Raw genomic sequence first — 26180 nt, forward strand, 5'->3', positions numbered from 1 at the left:
TTTTAATACTTTACACCTGTATTGATTAAATTTTCAAAACTCCAGGCAACATTCTTATCAGTCTTTGTTATATATGCTATAGTCACAGCCAGGTGCCTTTTGTATTTATGATTTAAAGTATGCTCCCATGTTGTCTGTGACCCAAATGCAGTTACTTTAAATCTTCCAACCAAGAAGGTAAAATAGAAACAGAAACTATCATGTACAAAACAATGCACTGTTTTAATCTAGTAATTTGCTTAGGCAAACATATCTTATATTTGAGTTAAAAAATTTCAACATATCCATTAATGAACTTGACCTATTATCCAATAGTATTCTTCCTTTCCTATTACAATTTTGTAAATTCCTACGTGCACTGAACTTAAATATTTATTGAATGCTAAATTTCTGCATATTACCTGGGCTTGTTTAACTTATATTTAAGTTAATATTTACATCACAGCAACTATAATATGTTAATATGAAGGAGTAAATAATGTTTTTATTTTCTCTAAATAAAAGAAAACCTCAACATTAGCCTTCTAGAAGCACTTTCTCAGTGAGGAAATCTAAAGATAAGCATAATAAAGATGGAAAGGTAGAAAGTATACAGTCACAGAGAAAAGAGATTATTCTGGGAGTCTGACCTACTAAGAAAACTGAGTGATTTCTAAGGTCCTTTCAGCTCTGAAATCTACAAAATTATACTGGTTGAAAACAGGGCCCTAGCCAAAATTATAATTTATTTCTAGCCCTTCCTATGTTTCCAGCTAAAACTTTTTACAATTCCTTATTACAACTTTTCCTCTTCTCTATGGTCCTTCTGCCCTTTCTAATGCTGTATTGTGACTATCCCACTCAGGGCCTGTTGTTTCTATAGACAGTTCCAGACCCCAGAATTAATCCCACCCTCTTCTCAGCAACTCTCTCTCAGGTGTTAAAATGATTATTCATTAAATCAAAAATTATTGATTTTACTGCTACTGCTAGGTGATGTCACAGAGAGTACAATCTAATATCTAATTGAAGTAATAATACTAAAGGGTAACTTATAGTAAGCTTTGTGAGTTGGGATAAAAACAGCTAAGGGCATTTTACACCTGAGATTTGTTTTTCTGTAAAGTCTGTATTACAAAGTATAATTCTAAGTTTGGCTTATTTCTCATTTTGTAATACAGTCAATAAAAACAGGAAATTTGAATATACGTACGAAATTCTGTTGACTATGGCATCTTCATCTTCCTGTTCATCTGCAAAAATATTTTGAAAAATATTTTAGCTTTATTTCCCATAACAAAAAGTTGCATTTGTAATATAATATAATTTAAAAAGTGTGAACATGAAGAATTATTACACAAAAATTGATTTTCAAATAAGCACTGCTTTTGATTGAGCACAGACCTAATTTCAGTATGTTTATATCAGATAGAAAAGTTAAGTTATGTGCTACCCAGTACAGCAGATGAATGGTCTCTACTGCGGGCAACACGGCTATGGTAGAGGTAGAGGGCAGATAAGGAGAAGGGAAGGGAGCAAGCATTTATTAAGTAGCTACTATGTGCCAGGCATTTTGCTCAGCACTTTACAAATATTATCTCATTTGATTCTCACAACAACCCTATAAGACTATGATCAGCTCCAATTAATAGTTGAGGAAACTGAGGAAAACAGAACTTAAGTGATTTGTCCAGGGTAATACAGCTGGTAGGTGTTTAAAGCTGTATTTGAACTCAGGTCTTTCTGACTCCAGGCCCATGGCTTTATCCACTGTAGAAGGAAGTTATCTGAAGATACTGGAAGAGGTTAATAATTAGACCAAGAGATAGGAGATGAATGAAGAGGCAAACTATCAGGAATAGATGGAAATGGATGGGATCAAAGGCACACGTAAAGAGAATGGCTTTGATAGAGGGAACCGTCACCTCATTAACAGAGATCGGGGAAAAGGAGGGATGACTATGGAATAACCTCAAAGGGTTTTTAAATGAAGAAGAGAAATGAGGATGCTCATGACAGATGACCTCAATTTTCTCCGAAAAGTAAAAGTGAGAAAGGAAGGGAGGAGTGATATGGGAAACCTGAGGAGAGAAGGTTTGGAACAGATTTTGTGGGGAGTGTTATAGCTAATCAATTAGGGAGGAATAAAAGAACTGCCTTGTTGTGTTTAAGTCCCAGCCTAAGTCAGATAACATGAATTTACAGTGTTCTCCATCAGCATGATTCTCCAGCTCCATTCAGAAGCCTCTGAGTAGGAGAATAGTGTAATGCCAAGCTAGAGATTGGCAAGGGATAAGAACTGTTAAATTGGTTAACTATACAGTCAAGATAGGGAAAGGAAGAAAATGAAGTTAAAGAAGGAATGATGAATGACCTAACAAAGTACTGAAGGACAGAGGAACTGGTGGACAGGATAAACACAAAGAGCTTTAGGAGAGGTGAGGCTTAGGGACAGATTCAATGATAAACGGCTGGTGCTCAGAGAGAGGAATATAAGAGTTTTTTTAAGAAAATGAAACACTGTTAATGGTGGGACTCAGGTGTGACCATGTGTAGCTAAGGCAGATGGAAAGGAGTAGGTCATGAAATTTCAAAAGACTGAGGAACTAGAAGAGATTGTAGGAACATCACCATGGAGGTTGAAGTCCACTAGTACAAGGACAGGAGGAGTTGGCAAGGAGAGAAAAGCAGTTAGTTGAGTACTGAACTCCTTGAAAAAAGGATGAGCTGGGGGCAGGTACACAACCCCCACCATGATGTCAGGCTGGAATCTTCAAAAGAGGAGTGTTTGTCAATCGATAGTGTTTAAAGGAGAATACACCTATACTAACAACCACAAAGGACAATTATGAGGAAAGCCGTTTGTGAAAGCTTTAAACAGTAATTACCCAGAAAAAAAAAAAAAAAGGAAAGCAAGAGTCATAATGGTAACATTAGATGCTAGGCTAACCCTAACCCTAAACTTTTTTTCCCTATGACACTGTTCTTATTGTGTTCTTCTTTATAGCTATTTGAGCCACAAATAAATACAAAAGAAACATAAGATAAGACAAGATGGAAAGAGTCAGAGAAAGCAAATGAGGGGAAAATAAGGAAAGAGTAGGGGCAGAAGTTATGAAATTGAATTCCACAGGACAGCTGGGGGGGCAAAAAAAAAATGAGGCCTAACTAATAAAAATAATGATCTATTAAAGGAAGGCTTAAAGCTAATTTAAAAAAAAAAAGAAAGCTTTTAAGCACAAGAGAAATGAAAATTGTTATTCTTTTGCATAGTAGTTCTTCAATGTTTTGATACTCCTACGATAAAATGGAAACTAGGGTCATTAAAGGAACCTCTTCCCAAGAGTCAATTTGTGCCTCAAAGAGCCAAGCTGCAGCATTTTAAACCTATCACCAGCTAACCAACTTTGATCTTCAGGTCTTCAAAATTTTATTTAAACGGAAAAGGTCTACAGAACTTTCCATTCAGCTCAGTATAGGAGGCAGCCATAGAATCACAACAGTAGCCACACTGGGAAAATAATAAATAGTTTTAAGGTTTACATAACACTTTCCTCACAACCACCATGCTAAGTAGGAAGGAAACATATCATTGTCCACATTTTACAGATGAGGAAAATGTGGCTCAGAGATGTTGTGTGAGCAACCTAAGGTAATACAGCAAGTAAATGTCAGAGCCGAGATTTGAATCCAGGTTTCCTGACTCCAAGATCAGGGCTCTTTCAATGGAAAGACAATGGAAATTTCAATGGAAAGAAATCACCCACATACTATTTTCCTAGTTTTCCCAATTCCAAAGGATTCCACAGAATCGAGATTAACATGAGTCAAGTAACATAAGTCACTCAATGAATATCTATAGGGCACTCACAAACCCAAGATCATGTTAGATATTATATATCTATAGTGGAAAGAATGCTTAAAATAACGTCAGGAAGACCTGGGTTCAAACCTTAGCTGTGACACTTACTAGGCAGGTGACCAACGGCTAATTATTTAACTTTGCTGAAGGTCAGTTTCTTCAGCTATAAAATGGGGATAGTACTGGTTGTACTTATGCAGCATGGCATTGTAGAGATTCAAATAAGAAAAACTTATTCAAGTCCCACTTAAGACACATCCTGGCTTTGTGACCCTAGGCAAGTCACTTAACTTTTCAAGGTCCCAGGCAACTCTCTAAGAACTCTCTAAGTTGTACAGAAGATGTGGATCTGCTCTGGTAGAGGGAGCTTCCTCATCTAGGAACTCCCTGTACCAGTGAAATCAAAGGCCCAGTTCCAATCCTAATCATCTACTTGTTAATGTTCTTGTGATGCTCAAATGAGATACTATGGGTAAGCTGTTTTGCATACTTTAAAATGTTATATAAAAATTTATTTATTATCAATGTACTGCTACATTATAACAATAATAACTAAAAAAAATATGGTCCCCAACTTCAAAGGTCTTATAGGCTTGTTGTGATGATACATATGTAGGAAAAAGGAGAAATATTCATAACTATATGATAAAGGATATAATCAAGCACTAAATTTTGTGATCTAAAACAGTAGTTCCCATCTTTTAAGCAGCAGAATTATGGGCTCTGAGAAGTCATTGATAAATTAATAAATAAGCAAAAATAATTTCTATAGACTGAATATTTCAACATGTTATATAAGTTACTATTTTTCAAATGACTAGGGATGCTATTATAACTAATAAAATGCAAAATCATTTAGAAGTATTACTGGATTCATAGTAGCTTCTTGTCATTATTTACTTTCTCAATCAGTACCCATTATTACTACGACAACTATAAGGTAGGTTCCACAAAACATTTTACATTAAACTGAGATCCTGATATTTAAAAAGTTTGGGAACCACTGACTATTAGAGCTTTGGGGCTGCAGAGAAAAAAATGATATTGCTATGTGTAATAGTAGTCAGGAATGATACTTCAAAAGAAATAGAATATCACCTAAGCATTAAAAGATACTTAGAATTTGGACATGCAAAGAGAAGAATAGGTGAAACCAGGCCACAACCAGTCACAGAAAGCCCATTTCCAATTAAATTGTAGATGGTAGGTATCTATCAGATACTCAATATACTACAGGTACAGTACAAATATGCAGAAGTGAAACCATCTAGTTTCAGAACTATTAGCTCCTTTGCCACATAACAACTGACTAGATGCCTTAGGGTTAAATTTAACAATCTATTAAAAATAGGTAATGGATTCCAATTATAAATCTGCTCAGTATACCAGAACACTTAAGTATAACAATATATTTAGTATGCCATGTTCATAATCATTAGCACTAGAATGAAAAACTTATGTTAAAGCATTTCCACTTGCCTGATTTCCTCTTGTACCTTGTGATGATGAAGTATGAAACAATGTAGAGAACAGCAAACAGAAGAAAGCATATCTGAAATAAAGTTTAACAGATCACCAGTCTGGTACATAAATCATCAAAACAATCCACAAAATAAGAATTGTTTAAAACAACTTCAAGATTAAAAGTATTTAAATAGAAGGCTAAGATAGAAATTGTCATTTTTGAAACAAAGCAATAGTTTGTGTGGTAACAAAAATTTAGAAGTAAAGTGGGGAATTGCTTAGAGCACAAAGTGTTTGAACAAACTATGGAACGCAAATGTAATAAATATTAAAATGATGAATATGAGGAACTGAGAAATACATGAGAAAACATATGAACTAATATAAATTAAGCTGAAACAGAACAATACACATAACAACCATAATGTAAATAAGAATACTAAAAAGAAGCCAAAGTCAATGATTATAATGATCAATGTCTCAGAGGACATTTTGGTAGAGAAGTAGTGGACAGAATTTTGCATACATCATCAAACCTGTTGTCTATTAGTTTTGCTTTTTCTTTACTACAAAAAGAAGGATATATCTGGAGATGACTGTGATATAAAAACAAAAGATATCTCAAAAATTTGTTTAAAACTTATTTTTCTAAGTGTGTTTATGCTTTTCTGTGTGTTTATGTGAGCTACTGCTATCCTGGTTTCATTTACATGACAATTTGCTGTTCTTTAAAATTTCTAATTGAAATTCCCGACATATAATAGTAAGAACTCGCATTTCTATAGTACCTTTCTAACTTATCTGAAGAGTAGGTAGGCTAGTGGATTATTTTTGTACCTTAAACTATTAACTACATTTTTCAAATGAGAAAATTGAAGAACGGGGAACTTAAGTAACTTGCCCAGAATCATGCAACTAATAATGTAGGGCCAGAATTAGAACACAAGTTTTCTGTTGATTATCTCTAATTTAGCATGTATATATCTTGTTTGTACATAATTGTTCTCATATTGTCTAATCCATTTGACTCTGAACTCCTCTTTTGCCTTTCTTTGTAACCCCAGTACTTTAGCACAGTGCCTGACACATAGTAAACACTTAATAAATATTTACTGACTGACTGACTTTTCATATGCAGGGCTTTTTCCACTATTCCATCTTCCCACGAAAGAGATAAAAAGTAGTAAGGTCACCATATAAAAGTGAGTTTTTCACACCTGTTTGTAATTCTCTAAACTGTCAAACTAATGATGCTGAAAATATTACTTCATATCCCTCAACAGAGAGATATAACAAGAATATGTGTTATTATAAACCTACCATAATTTCTGTAATTTCATCAGTCTCCACTGAACTGTAACTGGTGTAATAAAGTTAGGAATGAAACTTTCCTAGGGACTGCCTTCCCTGGGAAACTGACATTACTTAGAGCAAAAAAATGAGCAACTTACAATGAAAGGTGACCTCACTTCCTACTGCTTTGTGACAGTTTACATAGCACAATATCCAACACCACTTCCCCACATACACTTCCTCCCTCTGTTTAAGTGAGTATCCTTCGGGATCAAATCACCTATCAACTTTTGGGGGCAGTTAGGTGATGCAGTGGATAGAGCACTGGCCCTGGAATCAGAAGGATCTGAGTTCAAATCTGGCTTCACACACTTGACACTAGCTGTGTGACCCTAGGCAAGTCACTTAACCCCAATTGTCTCACTAAAAAAAAAAGTGACTTTTGTAGCAGTAAAGTGTACTAGCTAGTCTGACTGTCATTAGTCTCAGAGAGTGAACCTCTGAGCTGCTAATTCGTATAACAAAAATACAACTTGATCTCATTCTTGATAAGACTAATTTAAAGCATCCTGAGTACCACATACCATTTAAAATCTACATGCTAATCCCCCTAATATTTATAAACATTTTAGTCTTTTGAGTACTGTATTCTTAAAGTATCCATCAATAGGCATAATAATTCAGAAATCACTGAACACCAGGAATGACAATAGTTCTCCCCTATGGTGCATCTCTCTCTGTCTCTATCTCTGTCTCTGTCTCTCCTGCCTCCCCCCCCCAACCTGGTCTCTCTCTGTCCTCTCTTTCTCTTTGCCTCTGTCTCTCTCCTGCCTCTGTCTCTCTCTCTCTGTTTCTCTCTGTCTCTCTCTGTCTCTCTGTCTCCCCAACCCCAAATCTCTTAAAACCAAAAAGAATAAAATATTTCTAAACTGATTGACAATCCCATAATATTAAATGGCAGTCCCTGCTATAAGTCTAAACAAGATAACAGATACCTCATCCACCAAAGACACAGGGTGACTATTTAATAGTCACCATTTTAATTAGTCATCTTCACCCCAGAAAGATATCTTACATGCTATTAAAAGTAATCATTTGTATAACTCTAAGGTTTTATTTACCTCCCACTCAGAAAACTGGCAAACATAACAAAACAAGGGAATAGTTGGTGTTACCACAGAAAGATGATCACACTTATACACTGTTGGTTGAGCTGTGAATTGGTCCAATCATTGCAGAAAGCAATATGGAATTAAAGTATCTAAAATGGCCATACCCTTTGACCCAGAGATCCGAGTGCTAGCCATATTCACCAGGAAGATGAAACCATAAAGTTCTCAGCACCAAAATGTTCACAGCAGCACTTTTTGAAGTAACAGAACTAGAAACAAAAATATGACCACTGGAAATGTTTGGCATGACTGTACATGTATAATCTAGAGCCAACTGTTTGCCTTCTCAAGTAAGATGGAAGGAAAGGAAGGATGAAGAGAATTTGGAACTCAACATTAAAAAAAAGTTTAAAAATTGTTTTTACATGTAATTGAGAAATAAAATAAAAATTAAATGTAAAAAAATAAGAGTTAAAAAAGATTCCCATTGAACAGGGAATAGCTAAGCAAATTGTGGTGTAAGAAATGATAGCTATAAAGAATAAAGAGAAGCATAAGAAGACATACATGAATAGATACAAAGTTAATAAGCAGGAAAATAATGTACACAATGACAGCAATGTAAATGGAAAAAATAACAACAAAACTCTGAATGTCATTTAATTATAATATACATGTTTATCCCTGAAAAAGATCAGAGAAAATATAGTTCTCTCCCATATTTGCAGACGTAGGGAATTATGAGTGTATAACACTACATATACAGTCAGGCTTGGTTGATGTGTTGATTAGTTTTCATGAACTGCTTTTTTTTCCCTCTACTTTTAAATTTTTTTTGGTGTAAAGGATGGTTCCATAATGTGGCGGGGGAGGTAACATACTTAGAAATGAAGGAGATATAAAAAATAAAAGTTGAATAATTTTTTTTATTTTAAAGTGATTATTTTCTTCTTCAACTTATTTTGACCTTCATCAATCTGAACATATAATTACAGCATTCTTATAAGTCAGAGTGAGGACCAAATTTTTTTTTATTTTTGATGTATAAGAATTTGACTGCTCATGCTATCTTCTGAAAGATGATTTCCCTTTAACAAAGTACCATCAGATTTTGTAGATAGTCTTAAACTAGCCTTAATTGTTCCTAATTGTAACCAGCTTCTCTTTCACTTTGATACAAACTATCAAAATGGTAGGAAAGTAAAACAGAGCAGAATTAGTCCTCCAAATAAGATACTCAGTTTTTCAGATGACTTTGTACTAACTGCACCAATCATTCAACAGATTTCAAAGCAGGATTAAAGTAAAGTGAGAGGTTTATATATTTTTAACTTCTCTCTCAATGAGAGATGTCCTCCATTTGTCTGTCTAGAATATGAGATCATTTAATATTAACTTGAGAAGGTACAAAGAATTCCTACTACTTAACTTAATAAGTCACCCTCCACCCAAAAATCAGCCATCAGCACTTCTAGGTAGAAACTAAAGGACTTACTGCCTAAGAAGTGCCAGTCATTCACTGCCCAGAAAAGGTGCTGGGGGCAGGGGGCAGGCCACTGAATTGATTCAACAAATCACACCTTCACATTCTGTAGCTTCTTTGGTATATGATAGCATATGTATATATGCATATTTTCTAAAATGATAAGTACTGCAATGTTTACAAGTGGTAGTCAATTAATAAAGATGAAACCAAAATATCTTTTTCTAAAAAAGATGAGGTGGAATGTACCTCATAATGCCAAGAGGAACTGCTGATCAACTGAACAATAATTTGGAATACTATTCTTAGAGAAAACACACTGTATTTATAGTATCTTCATCATCAAAAGTAGTACAATATATTCCTTAGGAACTACTAACTTGTATTAATTTTTCGACAAGATTTGTATTTTGACTAGCTAACCTCAGGCAAAGTCAATCAGATTCTCAGGCCAAATGAACTGTACTACCCAAACCAACAATCCAAAAAGAAATACTATGTCATCTCGCCAATAAAATAAATTCAATTTTTCAAAACTGTCAGTAAAGAAAAATTTGGTATGTAGATAATCCCTAGTTTGGAGTTTCTATGTGTCACACAATGCATCCTGGATGTTTTTGTTTTTGCTTTTTAAGGATCATTTTTCTCCTTTGCCTTTATAGTTAGAAAGGCTTGTTATAAAAGTGGGAAGCTAGCAGTTAACCTGTTTGCCACAAGGTGGCAATTCTGAGTTGGCAAATAGGTGAAATCAGTTATATTTTCTCAGACCTACCAGAACTTTAAGAATAAAGGAGTTATTGCCCATGAAAAGCAAAATATGGGCCTTTGTGAGGCCCTTCTGTTGAGTAGATCAGATAAAAGTCCAGTGAAAAGAGGGATCTACTAATATAAAACCCTATTTTCTCTTCAATTCACACTTTAAAATACTATAGAAGATAAATTTCTCAGAAGGATTGAGAACTGGAAAGGATCTTCAAGATTACTTAGCTTAACACCTCATTTTGCACACGAATAACCTGAGGCCCAGAAGGAGAAGGTGGCTTTCCCAAAGTCACTCGGCTAGTAAACAGGAGAACCAAGATTGAAACCCAGGTCCTGACACGAAGGTCAGCACTCTTTCCTCTGCCAAGAAGCCAGGTCTCACTTATACATACCCCACCACATCTATGATTTTTTTCCTAATGGAAATTTATTCAGTATACATTGATTTATTACCAGGGTAGGGAACCTGCGGCAAACTGAATAAGATTCTGTCAAAGGGCAAACTTGAGGCCCTAAAGGGTCATATGTGTTCCTCACCCCTGGAAGAGATTTCTTCAAAAAGGATCTCAAAGTTTCTGGAAAGGCAAATCAAAGAAATATTTTTTTTATTCTGAGAGAACATAAACAGGTAATTTTTGAGGCTTTTCCACAGCAAATACTATCTATTTTATTAATGTTATCTGAAGAACTACACTGATTAACAACAACAATAGCGGCTCACGTTTCTAGAGCACTTTAATGTTTATGAAGCCCAGGCCTCACCAACTCAGGGAGATAGATCTTGTAGATTTTTTAAAACTCCTCTCCTCATTTTAGAGATATAGGAAACTGAAGTTCAGACCTATTTAAGGGATTTGCTCTGGGTCAGACAGAAAGTAAATGCATTAAGACCAAGAAATTTCAATGACTCTACCGACATTTCACAGATTCTATATACTTACAAAATCTATACAAAAAAAAATTCCAAACTTAAAATGGGACTTCCAAATACATTTGAAACAGTCTGATAAACAGCTTGATGAGAAATGTCCATATGCACTTGCACTTCCCCACATGCAGAGTTAGACTTTGTAATTTACTACTTCAGGCAGTGAACATCAACAAATATTCATTTTATAACTGCTAGGCACAATACTAATAGCAGCAGAAATCAGTCACTGTTCCAGCTCATATAAAGCCTTAAGAATCAAGCTCAAAGATTCTGCTTCATCTCAGAATAATTGCTGGGAAAAATCTTTATGAAGGGAACTTCATTTTATTTTTTAAATTATCTTTGGTCTCAATCACAGGAAACAATAAAACAGGGTTTTATTTCTGCCAAAAATAATTCTTTAGAGATTTATTAAACTAATTACTATAAGCTTAAGAACTCAAAGTAGTCTAAAATTCCTTGACTTTTAAAATATTGATATATCAAAGTATCATAAAAGAAAATTAGCATCCTTTTCCATGCAAGAAGAATTTGAGACAGACAATACAACATATTTCTTGGAAATTACCAGGGAAGCAAGGAATCTGTATAGATTGCCTCTGATCCTTAAAACCTAGCATAAATTCAAATTTTTAGTTAAATATGAAATACAGGAGAAAAATGTTACTACTAAATTAATTAGCATTTCACAGTAAACAAAAAACACTTTCTCTCCTAAAAACCAGTTTAAGAATTAATTTGATCTATAACATCAAAAATTAATTGAAACTCATCATGTTTAGAATCATGTCATCATGTCAAAGTACTCAATGTCTACAGACACAGTTCAAGGGATCCAAGACAATATAGACCAGATACCAAATTATACTACAATGCAGTAATCATTAAACAAATTGGTACTGATTAAAAGAAGTCTATTGGTAAAAACAGATTATGTACACAATACACAAAAATAAATAAATGCAGTAGTCTAGTATTTGATAAACCCAAAGACCCCACCTACCAGTGTAAGGACTCATTTAACAAAAACTGCTAGGAAAAATGGAAAGCAGTCTGGAAGAAATTAGGTACAGGTATATCTCAGACCTTACACCAGGATAAACTCCAAAGACATACCTGATTGTGATATAAACACCTTATAAACAAAAATAAACATCATCATAAACAAAATAGAGGACTCTGTCTTTAACAAAGCAGTGGAGAGGGGAAAAGAGATTTTAATGAAAAAAAAACTTAATTTAAAAAAACACTTATCTAGGTGGGCTAAAGTGATCATATAAGGCTTCATGGAGATGAAACTCAAACTGAGCCTGAAAGGATGGACATGTTTGATTAGAAGGGAGATTAGAAGGGCTATGTATAGGACTAGATTAGACAAGAAGGAAAACAGGTCACTATAATAAGTCAATAAATGAGGTGTTACTACCTACAACAAACAAAAAAATTTTTCAGTTGCTTATAACCTCATGGGAACGTAGATTTACAAATATGAAATGAACTTTAAAGGCCATCAAGTCTATCCTCTTTATTTTACAGATGAGGAAATTGAGGCCTAGAGATGTTAAAGGATTTGCCCAGGGTTACATAGCTAGTAAGTATCTGAAACTAGATGCAAATTCAGGTCCTCCTGACTGCAGGTCAGGGTTTACTCAATATGTTTTCTGCCTTTCTTTGTATCCAAAGGGCTTACCACAGTAGCTGGTACATAGTAGGCACTTCATATATGCTAGTTGACTGACAATATGCCACCTCAGTTAAGGTCAAGGGGGAAAAGGTGATAAGAAAGAAATAGGCATATAGTGTTGAGAGGGATAAGGAGCTAAAAATAGAGAGGCTCCAAAGTCTCTGAGGCCTTTGGCAGAAAGCAAACTACACTTGCTATTTCCTATTTCATCTTTTCACCTAGACTGGTCACCAGAGTAAGTTATCGCTTCTTTTCATTGGGTTTGTGGTTGTTTTAATTCTGTTGAGCTTTCCGGTAATTTAGTACAATCTTCTGGGAAAACAGTTGATCTGTTCTTATTTTCAATTTCTTAAAGAGGTAAGCTTAAACAACTAATTTTACAATTAAAATAACTCATTTAAATAGAGTTTTAAGAGTTACAAAACATTTCTTCCACATCCACTCTGTAAAGGAGTATTATCCCTAATGTGTATAAGAGGAAACTAAGACTGAGATATTAAAGCCTCGCACCTGAGCACCAGCCATTTCATATTCTGTTATCTGTACCCCATGGTGTGGCCACTGGAGTCAGAAAGACCTGGGTTCAAATTCTGCCTCAGCCATTTACTAGATATTTGAACCTGGCCAAGTCATTTAAATTCTGGGTCTCAGTTTTCTCACTTGTAAGATGAGATGAACTTGTGACCTGAGAGCCCTTTACGCTCTGGACACATGATCCTTCCCGGAGAAACCCCAAAGAATCACAGGCTCAGAAGACCATAAGCATAGCACTGGAAGGGGCCACAGAGGCCATCTGATCTAACCCTTCATTTTACAGATGAAGAGCTGATACTCAAGTAAGATGGTGACTTTGCCAGAGTCACACAGATAGCAGCATCAGAAGTAGAATCTGAACTCAAATCCTGGCCCCGCAGTCATCTCTGTTCACAGTACCACTTGGAGATGGGCACACAGAGCTCCATGTTCACTATAACACAGGCTTGGAGGGAACACTTTTTTTTTAATTTCAGATATTCTGATTTTGGAAAATCAAAGCCGATTACAAAGTGGCCTTCCCCTACATGGGAACCCCCTAAGTTCCCTGCTTCCTGTTGAATTATCACTGGGCCCTCACTGCAGAAAGACATTCTTTTTACTTATTCCTAATCAATTCCCTATCCCACTTATCACAGCAGCTATTCCGAACCTTCTCTCCTCTTCTATTCCTTTGCCATCCCCTCACCCCTGCCTTCTGAACTAAGGTCTTTACCTTATACCTCTCAGTAAAAAATTGATGTCATTAGACCCAAAATCCCCACTTTTTCCCTTCTCCTCTCACATTACTCTGAGACCATACCCCACTATCTCCTCCTCCACTCCAATCTTTAATTAAGAGGTGGTCCCTCTGCTTGCCAAGGCCAATCCCTCTACATGAACCCTTGATCCTATCTCCTCCCAACTCCTCCAAAAGATTGCCTCCACAATCATCCCCACCCTCTTTTTCTTTCTAATCTCCAATCTCTTCTTATCTATCGATTCCTTTACTACAAAAACACCCAAGTGTCCCCAATCTTTAAAAAACTCACACTAAATGCAACATCTGACGTGGTTAATCACCTCTTCTCCTGGGGACACTCTTTTCTAAGGATTTTAGTAACTATTCTCCCTTGGTTCTCCTCCTACCTATATGAATGTTCTTTTCTCGGTCTCTTTTGCTAAATCATCATCCATATCACATCACTAAATTTGGGTGTCCTCCAAGACTTTGTCCTGGACCATTTTCTCTTTTTGCTCTAAATTTCTCACTTGGTCATCTCTTCAGTTTATGTGAGTTCAATTATCATCTCTATGCAAATAATCTACAGATTATTTATTATCATCTAGCTGTAGTCTCTCTGCTGAGATACAGTCACCAACTGTCTGTGGACATTTCAAACTGAATTATCTCACAGGCATCTCAAATTCAACATGATCAAAATAGAATTTGTTCTCTCCCATAAAACCTTCACCCTCTCCAGGACTTTGCTATTACTGCTAAGGGTACTATCATCCCTCCAGTCATGCAGATTTGTAACCTCCATGTCATCCACAACTTCTCTCTTGCACTCACCATACATATCCAATATTTGTCAAATCTTGTTTTTACCTCCCCATCATTGCTCATATAAGTCCCCTTCTCTCACTCGCTAGTTCAAACTCTTATCACCTCTTGCTTGGACTGTTACAATAGACTTCTCACTGGTTTTCCTGCCTCAAGTCCAGCACTTAGCACAGTGCCTGTCACATAGTAGGTATTTAATAAATGCTTGCTGACTTGACTCAAGTCTCTCCCCCACAGCTACCAAAGTGATCTTCCTAAAACTTGTCTAATCATATCAATCCTCTCCCCTATTCAATGAGCTCCAGTGGCTCCTTCTTACTTCCAGGATCAAATACATAAAATCAAAATATCATAGAATCATCTACAGCTGGAAGAAACCTAGAAGCCATCTTTTGTTTAGGATTCAAAGCTCTTCATAACCTGGTTCCTTCCTAGCTTTCCAGTTTTACATTCTCTTCCTCTTCCCTATCAAATTTGGCTGTGGTTATAAGAGGTTGACAAAAGAATTTTATATCTCCAGTTAAGGCATTTAAAATTTGCCATTTCCTTAAAGGCTCTTCTCCAGCAAAGCATCTCTCATACTAAAATGGATATGTAATCTCATTCATTGAAATGTTCCCTCCAATGACACAAAGTACAATCCATCCACACCTGTTCATCCTTTGCAACTCCTATCTATGTCTTCCTGTAAGGTCACCACAAGAGGGTCCCCCTAACAAGCTAGAAGGAGAGGGGAGACTTTCTAACATTGTAATGATGCCAGCAGAGGACATAGGCTGTTCTTCCTTTGCTCTCATCATATGACCAAACTATTTTCTCTTTCACACATTTCTTTTAAAACATTCTTTACTCTAGGCTCTTCTTTCTACTTCCTTAGGTTGCTCCTTGCTCACATCTCCACTGACCTTTTTAATTTTTAATTCTTCAGAGACTGTAGCATTCTGTGACTCATAGCCATACAACAAAACAGATAGAATATTGATATTTTAAGAAATTGGCCTTTGGTTCTGCATGACTTGGGGGTCATTAAAGGTGCTCTAGCCTTTACGAAAGACAAGCCAATCCCATTCTTGTCTACCTGCTTAATTCTGGGCCCAAAACAATGCTGCAGTGCACATAGCACATACTGATAGCTGAAGTCTAAAGGTTGTCTAACTTTATGTAACAGCCTGGACATACAATTTTTTTTTTCCTATGTAGATGATTAGGCAAACTCAAGCAGTTACAGATCTCATAGGAGATTTTTCAGTGTTCTAAAACAGATGCAACCAACACATTACACACAACGAGAAGCATCTGAAGGATCTCAACACTTATAAGAAATTTATCTTCAACTGAGTCTGTGCCCTGGATTACCTCCATCATAATGCAAAAACTTCTGGCAATCATTTCTCCTTGTTTTATGCCTCATCTAACAATAATTATCAAAGAGGGTGCCATTATATCTTTAGAGTAATCTCTAATAATTTTGATATATTCATGAGAACTTGTTGGAAAAGAATCTCTAAGGTGACATTTGCTTTAAATTTCTTTAACACAATCAACAAACAATAGAGTGAGATCTTTCAGTTAATTATATAATGGTAGAGATGTGGTGTATGTGAAATATCACTTGCCAAAACCTTTCTGTTCCCTTCTAATATCGTCAATGCATGTATATGATTCTCATGAAAATTTTATATAGATGAGAAAGTAGGCAAGTAGGTCAATAGATGATGATGTTCTCCTGGTAGCCTTTTTCAAGGAATTAACAAAGTCCAAGATTTATTCCACTTAATCTATCTTCCTTTCCTTCAGATACCTTGTAAATCAATGCTCTCACAAATGTGTTGCCTACAGCATAGATCTCCTCTATGTACACTTGGTCTAACACAATTGATTTTTCTATCTTTGTTTTCTTAAATGTTATGTATATCCTCTCTATGAGTATAACTGAGATTGTGATATTAGAATCCAAATATAGTAGTTACACTGTGCTTGATGTTAAGAGTTGTTATAAACATCTTTGCAGCCTTTTTCCATTTTTCTTCTAATTACTGTCCTTCAACTTTCATCCTTGGGTGACTTTGGTTGAGTCATTGGTCAAGCTTTCTTTTAAATGGTATTACTTTCCACTGCTTCTATCTGTTTTTTGAGATGATCTGATTATAATATTCCACCATTCTTCTCTTTAAGATTTCAAAAACAAGTTTTTGATCTAAAGTAGTATTGCTCTTCACTGCCAGATGGCTGGCGAGTAAGTCATATTTGTTTAGATTCTTTGATTTTATTATGGAAATCAATTTATTTCAATTACATTTCTGCATAAAATTACTCTATTTGGCATCTATATCCTTTCTTCCATTCACGTTCCATTTCTTGTAATCAATAACTTGTTTAAGGGCAGCAAGGTGACACAGTGGATAGAGTATGGGCCCTGAAGTCAGGAGGACCTGAGTTCAAATCTGGCCTCAGACATATAACACTCACTAGCTATGTGACTCTGGCCAAGTCACTTAACCCCATTTGCCCTCACCAAAAACAAACAAACAAACATTAACCTGTTTAAATGGGTCATGATAGAATTATTTTAACTGCAGATAATATCTTTTTTTATTTTTATTTTTTCTTCTAGGTTTTTTTTTTAACTAATCTTAATCTCTGCTTTAAACATCAATGGTCTCAATGTACTCATAGCTGATTCAAGAATGACTTCCACTCATCAAAAACAAGTCATTATTGCCTATCTGTTAAAATATAACCAATTTCATTTCTTCCGATATTATTCAATGTTCAACAGGTCCAGTGTTTTCCAATTATTTTCTACAAGAAAGTATTCATTATATATAGTTCTGAGGTTTCTGTGCTATATACATTTGGCCTACTCCAGTCCTTATTCCTGATCTATTTTTTCCAACATACTTCTCTCACTGTTCTCACTTATTTCCGCCCTGTACTAAGTATCAAAGTATATATCAATTTATTTTGGTGGTATTTATTAAATCTTTCATAGATTTATATCTTCATTCTCTGTAACAGATTCTGGTGAATATGCTACATTAATTTTCATGGTGGTCTTTTTACAAATATTCATGATAAATACGATAATGCAAGATGACTAAAACTTACTAAAAAAATTGTACTTTTGTTGCCTTTGGATATATGATAACCAATTCAACCACCTCCTTTATTTGTTTGTTCAAAGTAGAGCCTATGAGCTATGCTTTCATTAAGCTGCAACTTCCTTCATTCACCTGGTTTTTTTTATGAGAATACTGTCAATTATTAGTATTTGTTTCCTCATTAGTATGTTTACTCAGTGGTTATCAAATGAGGAACATACATATGTCAAAATTGTACAAGAGTCCTTGAAAAATATAACAAGAAATGTAACCTTGTTCAATGATGGTTGTTACTGTCAAGAAAGGCATAAAAGAAGAAGATATATCATTGTCAAAGGCATCTACTACAGTGACAAGACAAAATCCACAAAAAACCTAAGTTGAAAAGGGATTCCCAATTGTTCATACTTGCAGATGACACTGTGCTAATAGCATCAGGCCCCAGAATAAGAGTTCTATAGAATGGGCATTCAGTATGAGTTGTGATCTTCGTGGTTAGAGGAAATACCCACATCAATGAAATCACAGACCCACTTAACAGTAACATCAATTTCAATAATAAATTTGCACATACATATGTGGATTATATCAGCTTAACTAGAAGAAAAATATTAACAAATGATTAAACAAAAATAACATAACTAACTTCCTGAAATATATTTACAAGTAAAGATATGCAAGAAATAATCCTCTTCTAATTCTATAGATTTATTATTATTTTACTTTATCCCCAAGAAAGAACAAAATTCGTATAATTCTGAAAGAAAAAAAAATTTATTTTTACAGAACAATATGCTAACTAAGGAATAGGTACTCTAAACTTCATTAAGGAAAAATCTGTCAGAATGGGACAGACTACAGATACATCAATACGTTTCTCTGTAAAATAAACAATTTTTCATAAAAACATAGGAAGAAAACGGCTTCCTTCCTAGTTACTGGATACTAATACTGAGATATAAATTTTCTACCCATACTTTGCAATGTAAATCTATCATCTTTTATGTCCCATATCTAAGAATCAAAACAAGAATTACAAAAAGGACACAGTGGCCACATATTTAAGGACAAAGTAAAAAAAAAAAAAAACGAGGCTAAGAAATAGTTACATCTGAAAAATAGCACAATATTTTTGGCAAGATAAGCCGCATATTAGAAAAATTTAGCAGAGAGAGGGGGGGTAAAGCTATTTAGAAGGAAATCTGGACGCTATCCATGTATATACAGGGAAACAACAGAATAAGCTGAGTTGCAAATATGAAGATAAGACCAAAAGGTCAAATAAGGAATATGGTTGTGGAGTAAATACAGCACTTTGTAAAAATGAAATTTACCACATGTATGTAAATGTTATTGGTTCTTCATGAAAACCTTTTACTTATCCTAACAGAATATAAAACAAATTCTATCAAGGGACTTCTGTAAAGAAAATCTTTAGGAGAGATAAGAATTTCTCTTAACCAGTTAAATATAAATAATATTAACTAATTAAATATACATAATATAAATATAAATAAACTAATAAAAATAATTTTAAATTGAAACACTGTATTGTCCTAGACTTATAATATTTAATGTTTAAAATCTGTAGAATGCTTCACTTCAAAATTCTGAGTTAAAATAACATATCTAGCCAAGCACATTTTTTCATGTACCTCCACACACTAGATCAGGGGTGAGGAACCTATGGCCTTGAGGCCGCATGTGGCCTGCTAGGTCCTCAAATACGGTCCTTTGAATCCAAACAGTGCTACATGTGGCCCTGAGGCCTCAGGTTCCCCACTCCTACACTAGATCATAACATACACTGTGAAAAAGTATTCTCTGAGAAGCTATTTCTAACCTAGTAATTCCTAAAACTCATGTTTTCAATGAAAGACTATTAAAACTATCAAGCAAACCAAAATAATCCCAAACAAAAGCAAAATGGTTTCCAAATTATCGTAGAAAAAAAGGGGCTGTGACACAATCTCTATTACATATTTGGAATTTTCTGTCCATAATTTGCAATGTAAATCTATCACCAAATGTCTATTTATTACAGGTAATGAAAAATTTTATTTGGGATGGTAGGAAAGGAAAGATACAACAGGATAGGCTAAATGAGGTGGTTGCTGATCCCTTCTAGAATTTCTCATTTTCATCTTTACCCTCCACTATATAAGTCTATACCTACTTTCTCAAAAACTTTCTTCAAGGCAGCCAAGCCAAATCTTTCCAAGCCTCAGATATTTCTCTTTACTCTATGTCTTCACTCATATATCAAATATACAAATTTGGTAATCATTAGACCAAACTTGCAGCCTAGAGGGACCCAGGTTTCAGCAATGGTTTTTGTGTTAATACTTAGCATACATACTGTTCACCGTACTTTGGACATTCCTCACTAGGGACCACAGCTGGTTGATGCTAACCTTGAAGCCAGTGGGACACTAGTCTACAAACTAAACAGCGTGCTTGATATTGATGACGGCAACAGCAGCATTGACATCACGTCGATATAGCAGGCAGCAGGTCATGTACTCGCCATGATGTAAGTCAAACTTCACCACCCGTTAGATCATGCATTAGAAATCCTAGCAACCAAGAGCTGTTCATGATTGCCATTCTCGGCAGAGATACAATAATAAGAATAAGAATACGACAAGGGTAGAAGAGTAGAGCATAAAGCACCAGATTGGTTTGGAATCCTTTAGAATACATATAGAGAGCACCATCCACCTGCAGGGAGGCAGTGATGTAGGAAACAATCTCTGGTCAACGAGTCCAGCTAAAGTTGGTGTAAGTAAGTCACTTTCATGTCCAGGTTCAGAGGGTAGATGTCATAGGTGGCCTCATTTTCCACCACAAATACACAATCCAAGTGTTCCAGTGTGATATGAGTGATCAGGATGGAGTTACAGGGTTCCACTACACTTGTGGATATTTTTGTGGCTGGGTAGATGGTACACTCCAGCTTGGACTTCTTGTTGTAATTTAACAGAGAGCATCAGCAGGGAGGGTGAAGCTTGAGCCCATACTGACCCCAAGGATATGAAAATACAAACAAGTCCTCTGCACTGGTCCAACAGTTTTTGGACGTGCTCCAACAAGCGCAGTGACCTTCTTCCTACCAATATAATGACCCCAGGTATAATTACTGGCAGTATCTTCCTTGCCAAAGATACTCAGGATAGAACTGCTGTTTATAGATGCTAGCAGTAACTTCATCTACTACAGCAGACTCCAAGTCTACAAAGTTTGCTCTGTGTACATGCTTCCCAGCCCCCATCTCACAAAAGAAGATATTTAAGTTGTCATCACCACCACCCAAGGTCCTGTCACTAATCATGGTACCACTGGGATGGATACCATGCTCTAAGCAACAGAGGTGCTGCTCAGCTTACACTCTGGCCTGGTCAACATGGATACAGATATACTTATGCATAGTTGCTCTAATGTGTAAAAATATAGGAGGATATTATTGACTGAAGATGGGTTACAGGTCTCTGCCAACAATACAAATCCCTATTAAATTTAATATAGTAGCACCAAAAGTGCCCTGCTTATCTGTATCCTGTTCCGAACTTCTTTCTACTTTTTCCTATGTATTTTTATTCTTTTATGGATGTTCTTTTGGGTTTGGGTTTTTTTTTTGTTTGGTATCACTAACACTACACCTCTACTCTCCTACTAACTTTTTCCCACACTACACAAAAATCCTCCCTCATAACAAAAAAGTATAGTCAAGCAAACAAATATATACACTGGTCATGTCCACAAAAGAATACATGTATAGCCTATATCAGATTGCATGCTGCCTTGGGAAGGAAGGGGGGAGGAAGGCATAGAAAAATGTAAAACTCAAAAGCTTATGGATGTGATTGCTGATAAATCAAAATAAATTAATAAAATTTTAAAAAAAGAAAATGCTAACTAGATGCTCATGAGTAGGGCAAATTAATATAGTAAAAATGATATTTGTACCTAAGTTAATTTACTTATTCAGTGCCATACCAATCAAACTACCAAAAAATTATTTTATACAGCAAGAAAAAAATAATAACAAGATTCATTTGGAAGAACAAAAGGTCCAGAATATCAAGGGAACTAATGAAAAGAAATGCTAGGGAAGGTGGCCTAGCCATATCAGATCTTAAATTGTATTATAAAACAGTAATCATCAAAACTACTTGGTACTGGCTAAGAAATAGAGTGGTAGATCAGTGGAATATGTTAGGTACACAAGACACAGTAATCAATGACTATACTAATCTACTGTTTGATAAACCCAAAGACCCCAGCTTCTGGGATAAGAACTCACTATCTGACAAAAAAAGCTGGGAAAACTGGAAATGAGTATGGCAGAAACTAGGCATAGACCAAAATCTTACACCATATACAAAAATAAAGTCTAAATGGGTTAATGATTTAGATATAAAGGCTGATCCTATAAGCAAACTGGGAGAGCAAGAGTTTACCTATCAGACTTATGGAGAACAAAAGAATTTATGACCAAACAAGAGATAGAGAACATTATGAAAGGCAAAATGGATAATTTTGATTATATTAAATTGAAAAGTTTTTGCACAAAGCCAAAGCAACCAAGATTATAAGGGAAGCAGAAAACTGGGAATTTTTATAACCAACGTCTCACATAAGGGCCTCATTTCTAAAATATATATAGAACTAAGTCAAATTTATAAGAATACAAGTCATTCCCCAATTGATAAATGGTCAAAGGACATGAACAGGCAGTTTTCAAAGGAAGAAATTAAAGCCATTTATAGTCATATGAAAAAATGCTCTCAATCACTATTGATTAGAGAAATGCAAATCAAAACAACTATGCAGTACCGTATCACATCTATCAGACTGGCTAACATGACAAAACAGGAAAATTATAAATGTTGAAGATGTGGGAAAATTGGAATATTAATGCATTGTTGGTGGAGTTGTGAAATGATTCAACCATACTGGAGAGCAATTTGGAACTATGTCCAAAGGGCTATAAAAATGTGTATAGACTTTGACGCAGCAATAGCATTTCTAGGGCTATATCGCAGAGAGATCATACAAATGGGAAAAGGGTCCACATGTACAAAAATATTTATAGCAGCTCTTTTTGTGGTGGCAAAGAACTGGAAATTGAGGGGATGCCCATCAAATAGGGAATGGCTGAATAAGTTGTGGTATACAAATGTAATGGAATACTATTGTGCTATAAGAAATAATGAGCAGGCAGACTTCAGAAAAAACCTGAAAAGACTTGTATGAACTGATGCTGAGTGAAGTGAGTAGAACCAGGAGAACACTGTACACAGTAACAATCATGTTATTCGATGACTAACTTTGATAGACTTAATCCTTCCCAGCAATACAAGGATCTAAGACATCTCCAAAGGCCTTGTGATGGAAAATGCTATCCACATCCAGAGAAAGAACTATAGAGTTGAATGCAGAACGAAGCATACTATTTGCTCTTTTTTTCCTTCTGTTTTGTTTTGTTTTTTCTTTCTTGTGGTTCCTCCTATTAGTTCTAATTCTTACTTACAATATCACTAATGTGAAAATATGTTTAATAGGAATGTATATGTAGAGCCTATATCAGATTGCATGCCATCCTGGGAAGAGAGGAGGGGAGGTAGGGGGAGAACATTTAAAACTCAAAAGCTTATGGAAGTGATTGTTGAAAATTAAAATAATTAGTTTTTTAAAAAATCAAAAGAAAAAATAGAAAATGCTAACTAGACTCAAGGTCAGCAAGAATTCCTACAGGAATTAAAGAAAGAGGTAATAGTAATAGGGAAAAATTGGGAAAAGAAATGAGAGTAATGCAAGAAAATTCTACAAAGAGAATAAACAAGTTGGTAAAAATAGGTAAAAGAGGCACCAAAAAATACTGAAAAAAATAATACCTTAAAAAAACAGAACTGGCCAACTGGAAAAGGAGTTACAAAAGCTCAGTGAAGAAAATAACTCTTTAAAAAGCAGAATTAGTCAAATGAAAAAAAGAGATACAAAAGCTCACTAAAGAAAATAATTCCTTAAAAATTAAAATTAGGCAAATGGAAATTAATGACTTCATGAGACATAAAAAAAAAAATAAAACAAGTTAAAAATGGAAGAAAATGTGAAATATCTCATTGGAAAAATGACCTGAAAAACAGATCAAGGAGAGATAATTTAAGATTATTAGACTACCTGAAAGCCATGATCAAAAAAAGAGTCAAGTTATGATCTTTCAGGAAATTATCAAACTGCCTCGATACCTTAGATCCAGAGAGTAAAACAGAAATTGAAACAATCCACTGATCACCTCCTAATAGAGATCCCGAAATGAAAACTCCCAGAAATATTATAGCCAAATTCCAGAGCTCCCAGGTCAAAAAGAAAACACTTCAAGCTGCCAGAAAGAAACAAATCAAATATCATGGGGCCATCATCAGGATCACACAAGATTTAGAAGTTTCTCCAGTAAAGGAGAAGAGGCCTTAGAATTTGATATTCCAGAAGACAAAAAGCCTAGGATTACAAGCAAGAATAACTCTACCCAGCAAAACTGAGAATAATCCTTCAGGGGAGAAAATGACTATTTAATGAAATAGAGGACTTTCAAGAATTCCTGCTCTAAAGACAGGGAACCAAACAGAGAATGTGAAGTTCAAACACAAGATTTGAGGGAATCATAAAAAGGCAAACATGAAAGAGTAAATATAAGGGACTCAATAAAGTTAAACCGTTTACCTTCCCATATGGGAAAATAACACATGTAACTCCCAAGAATTTTATCAATATTATAGCAGTTAGAAGGATTCTACATAGATAGAGGGCATAGATGTAAGTCAATTATGTTGGGATGATCTCCAAAAATAAAATAAAAAACAACATAGGAGCGAGAAAGAGGGATGTCCTGGAAGAAAGGGGAAGGGAGAGGTAGAATGGAGGAAATTTTCTCAGATAAAAGAGGTACATAAGGAAGAGGTTTCATAGTAGAAGAGAAAATAGGGAGAGGGGGAAATGGCAAGCAATACTTGAACCTCACTCTCACTGGAATTGGTTCAAAAAGGGAAAATATATATACACACTCACTTGGGTAAAGAAATGTAACTTACCCAATAGGGAAATAGGAGGAGAGGGAATAAGAGAAAAAGTGGAATAGTGAACTGATCCAACCATTCTGCAAAACAATTTGGAACTATGCCTATAGCCTCTAAGGCTATAAAACTGCGCATACCCTTTGATCCAGCATTACCACTACTAAGTCTGTATCCCAAAGGGATCAAAGAAAAAGGAAAAGGACCTATATGTGCCAAAATATTTATAGCAGATCTTTTCGTGGTGGCAAAGAATTGGAAATTGAGAGCATGCTCATCAACTGGGGAATGACTGAACAAGTTGTAGTATATGATTGTAATGGAATACTACTGTGCTACAAGAAATGACAAGGTGGGGGGAGGGAAGGGTTCCAAAAAATATGGCAAGATCTATATGAATTAATGAAGTGAGATGAATTAAGTGAGAAGAACAGGGATTTCATTGTGCACAATAACAGCAATGTTGTAATGATGATCAACTGTGAAAGACTTGGCTACTCTGATCAATACAGTGATCCAAGATAATTCCAAAGCACTCATGATTAAAAAATGCTTTCCACCTCCAGAGAGAGAACTAATGAACTCTTAGTGAAAAGTGAAGCATAATTTTCTCACTTTATTTTTCTTTAGATTTTTTTGAAATATGGCTAACACAGAAATATGCTTTGCATGATTTCACATGTATAATTGATACTATATTGCTTGCCTTCTCAGTGGGTGGTAAAGGGTTAGGAAGGAGGGAAAGAATGTAGAACACAAAATTTAAACAAAGCAACAATAACCACAATGGGTGCCTTAAGGCACAGCATGTCCCCTGGTCACCTGGGAGCCTTTCTCCTGTGCAGGGAGTCTACCACTTCCTGCTGCCTCCTCCTAGCCAGCCTCCTCAGCTGAGAAAACCTCAGACCAAGGATGCCCCACTGCTCTGAGCCCTCCATCTCCTGCTGGGGGAAGCACATCCCCCGAGGAAAGCCCCCTAGGGGCCAAGGTATCTATCTTCCATCTGCCACAAAGCAACCACTTGCATCTGTACCAGCTCAAGGCATCTTCTGTCTCTTGCTGCCAGCCTAATCTCCCAGCTGGGTTGTGGAAAGCCTCTGGTGCAAAGAAGAACAACACTCTCTTCGACTTCAGGCCTCCCATCTCCTGCTAAGCCTGTCCTCTGAGGGTAGAGGAGTGGCGCCCTCCACTCAGTGATAAACATTCTCACACACACTCATACCCTTCACATCCCAGGGACTCTGAACTCCTATAGATAATCATCTACATTCAAGGATTCTGAAATCCCCTAAAATAACCATATCTATTTGCTTTTCACTTCTCCTTCTGCCTTTCCTTACATATTCCTACTAT

The 26180-nt window shown here is 35.6% G+C and overlaps 1 protein-coding gene across 2 annotated transcripts in view; it reads right to left on the minus strand.

Annotated features, from left to right (window-relative positions):
- LMBR1 (limb development membrane protein 1) overlaps positions 1-26180 on the minus strand; it is a 180539-nt gene that overhangs the window by 142249 nt on the left and 12110 nt on the right. For both annotated transcript variants that reach the window (XM_027841033.1, XM_027841032.1), the window contains exons 2-3: positions 5321-5393; positions 1193-1232 (exon numbers count right to left, since the gene is read on the minus strand). In XM_027841033.1, coding sequence (XP_027696834.1) covers positions 1193-1232; positions 5321-5393 — 113 coding nt within the window. The remainder of the gene's footprint in view (positions 1-1192; positions 1233-5320; positions 5394-26180) is intronic.

The sequence above is a fragment of the Vombatus ursinus genome, unplaced genomic scaffold (genome assembly GCF_900497805.2).
Source record: "Vombatus ursinus unplaced genomic scaffold, bare-nosed wombat genome assembly UNPS02014852.1, whole genome shotgun sequence".
NCBI lineage: Eukaryota > Metazoa > Chordata > Mammalia > Diprotodontia > Vombatidae > Vombatus > Vombatus ursinus.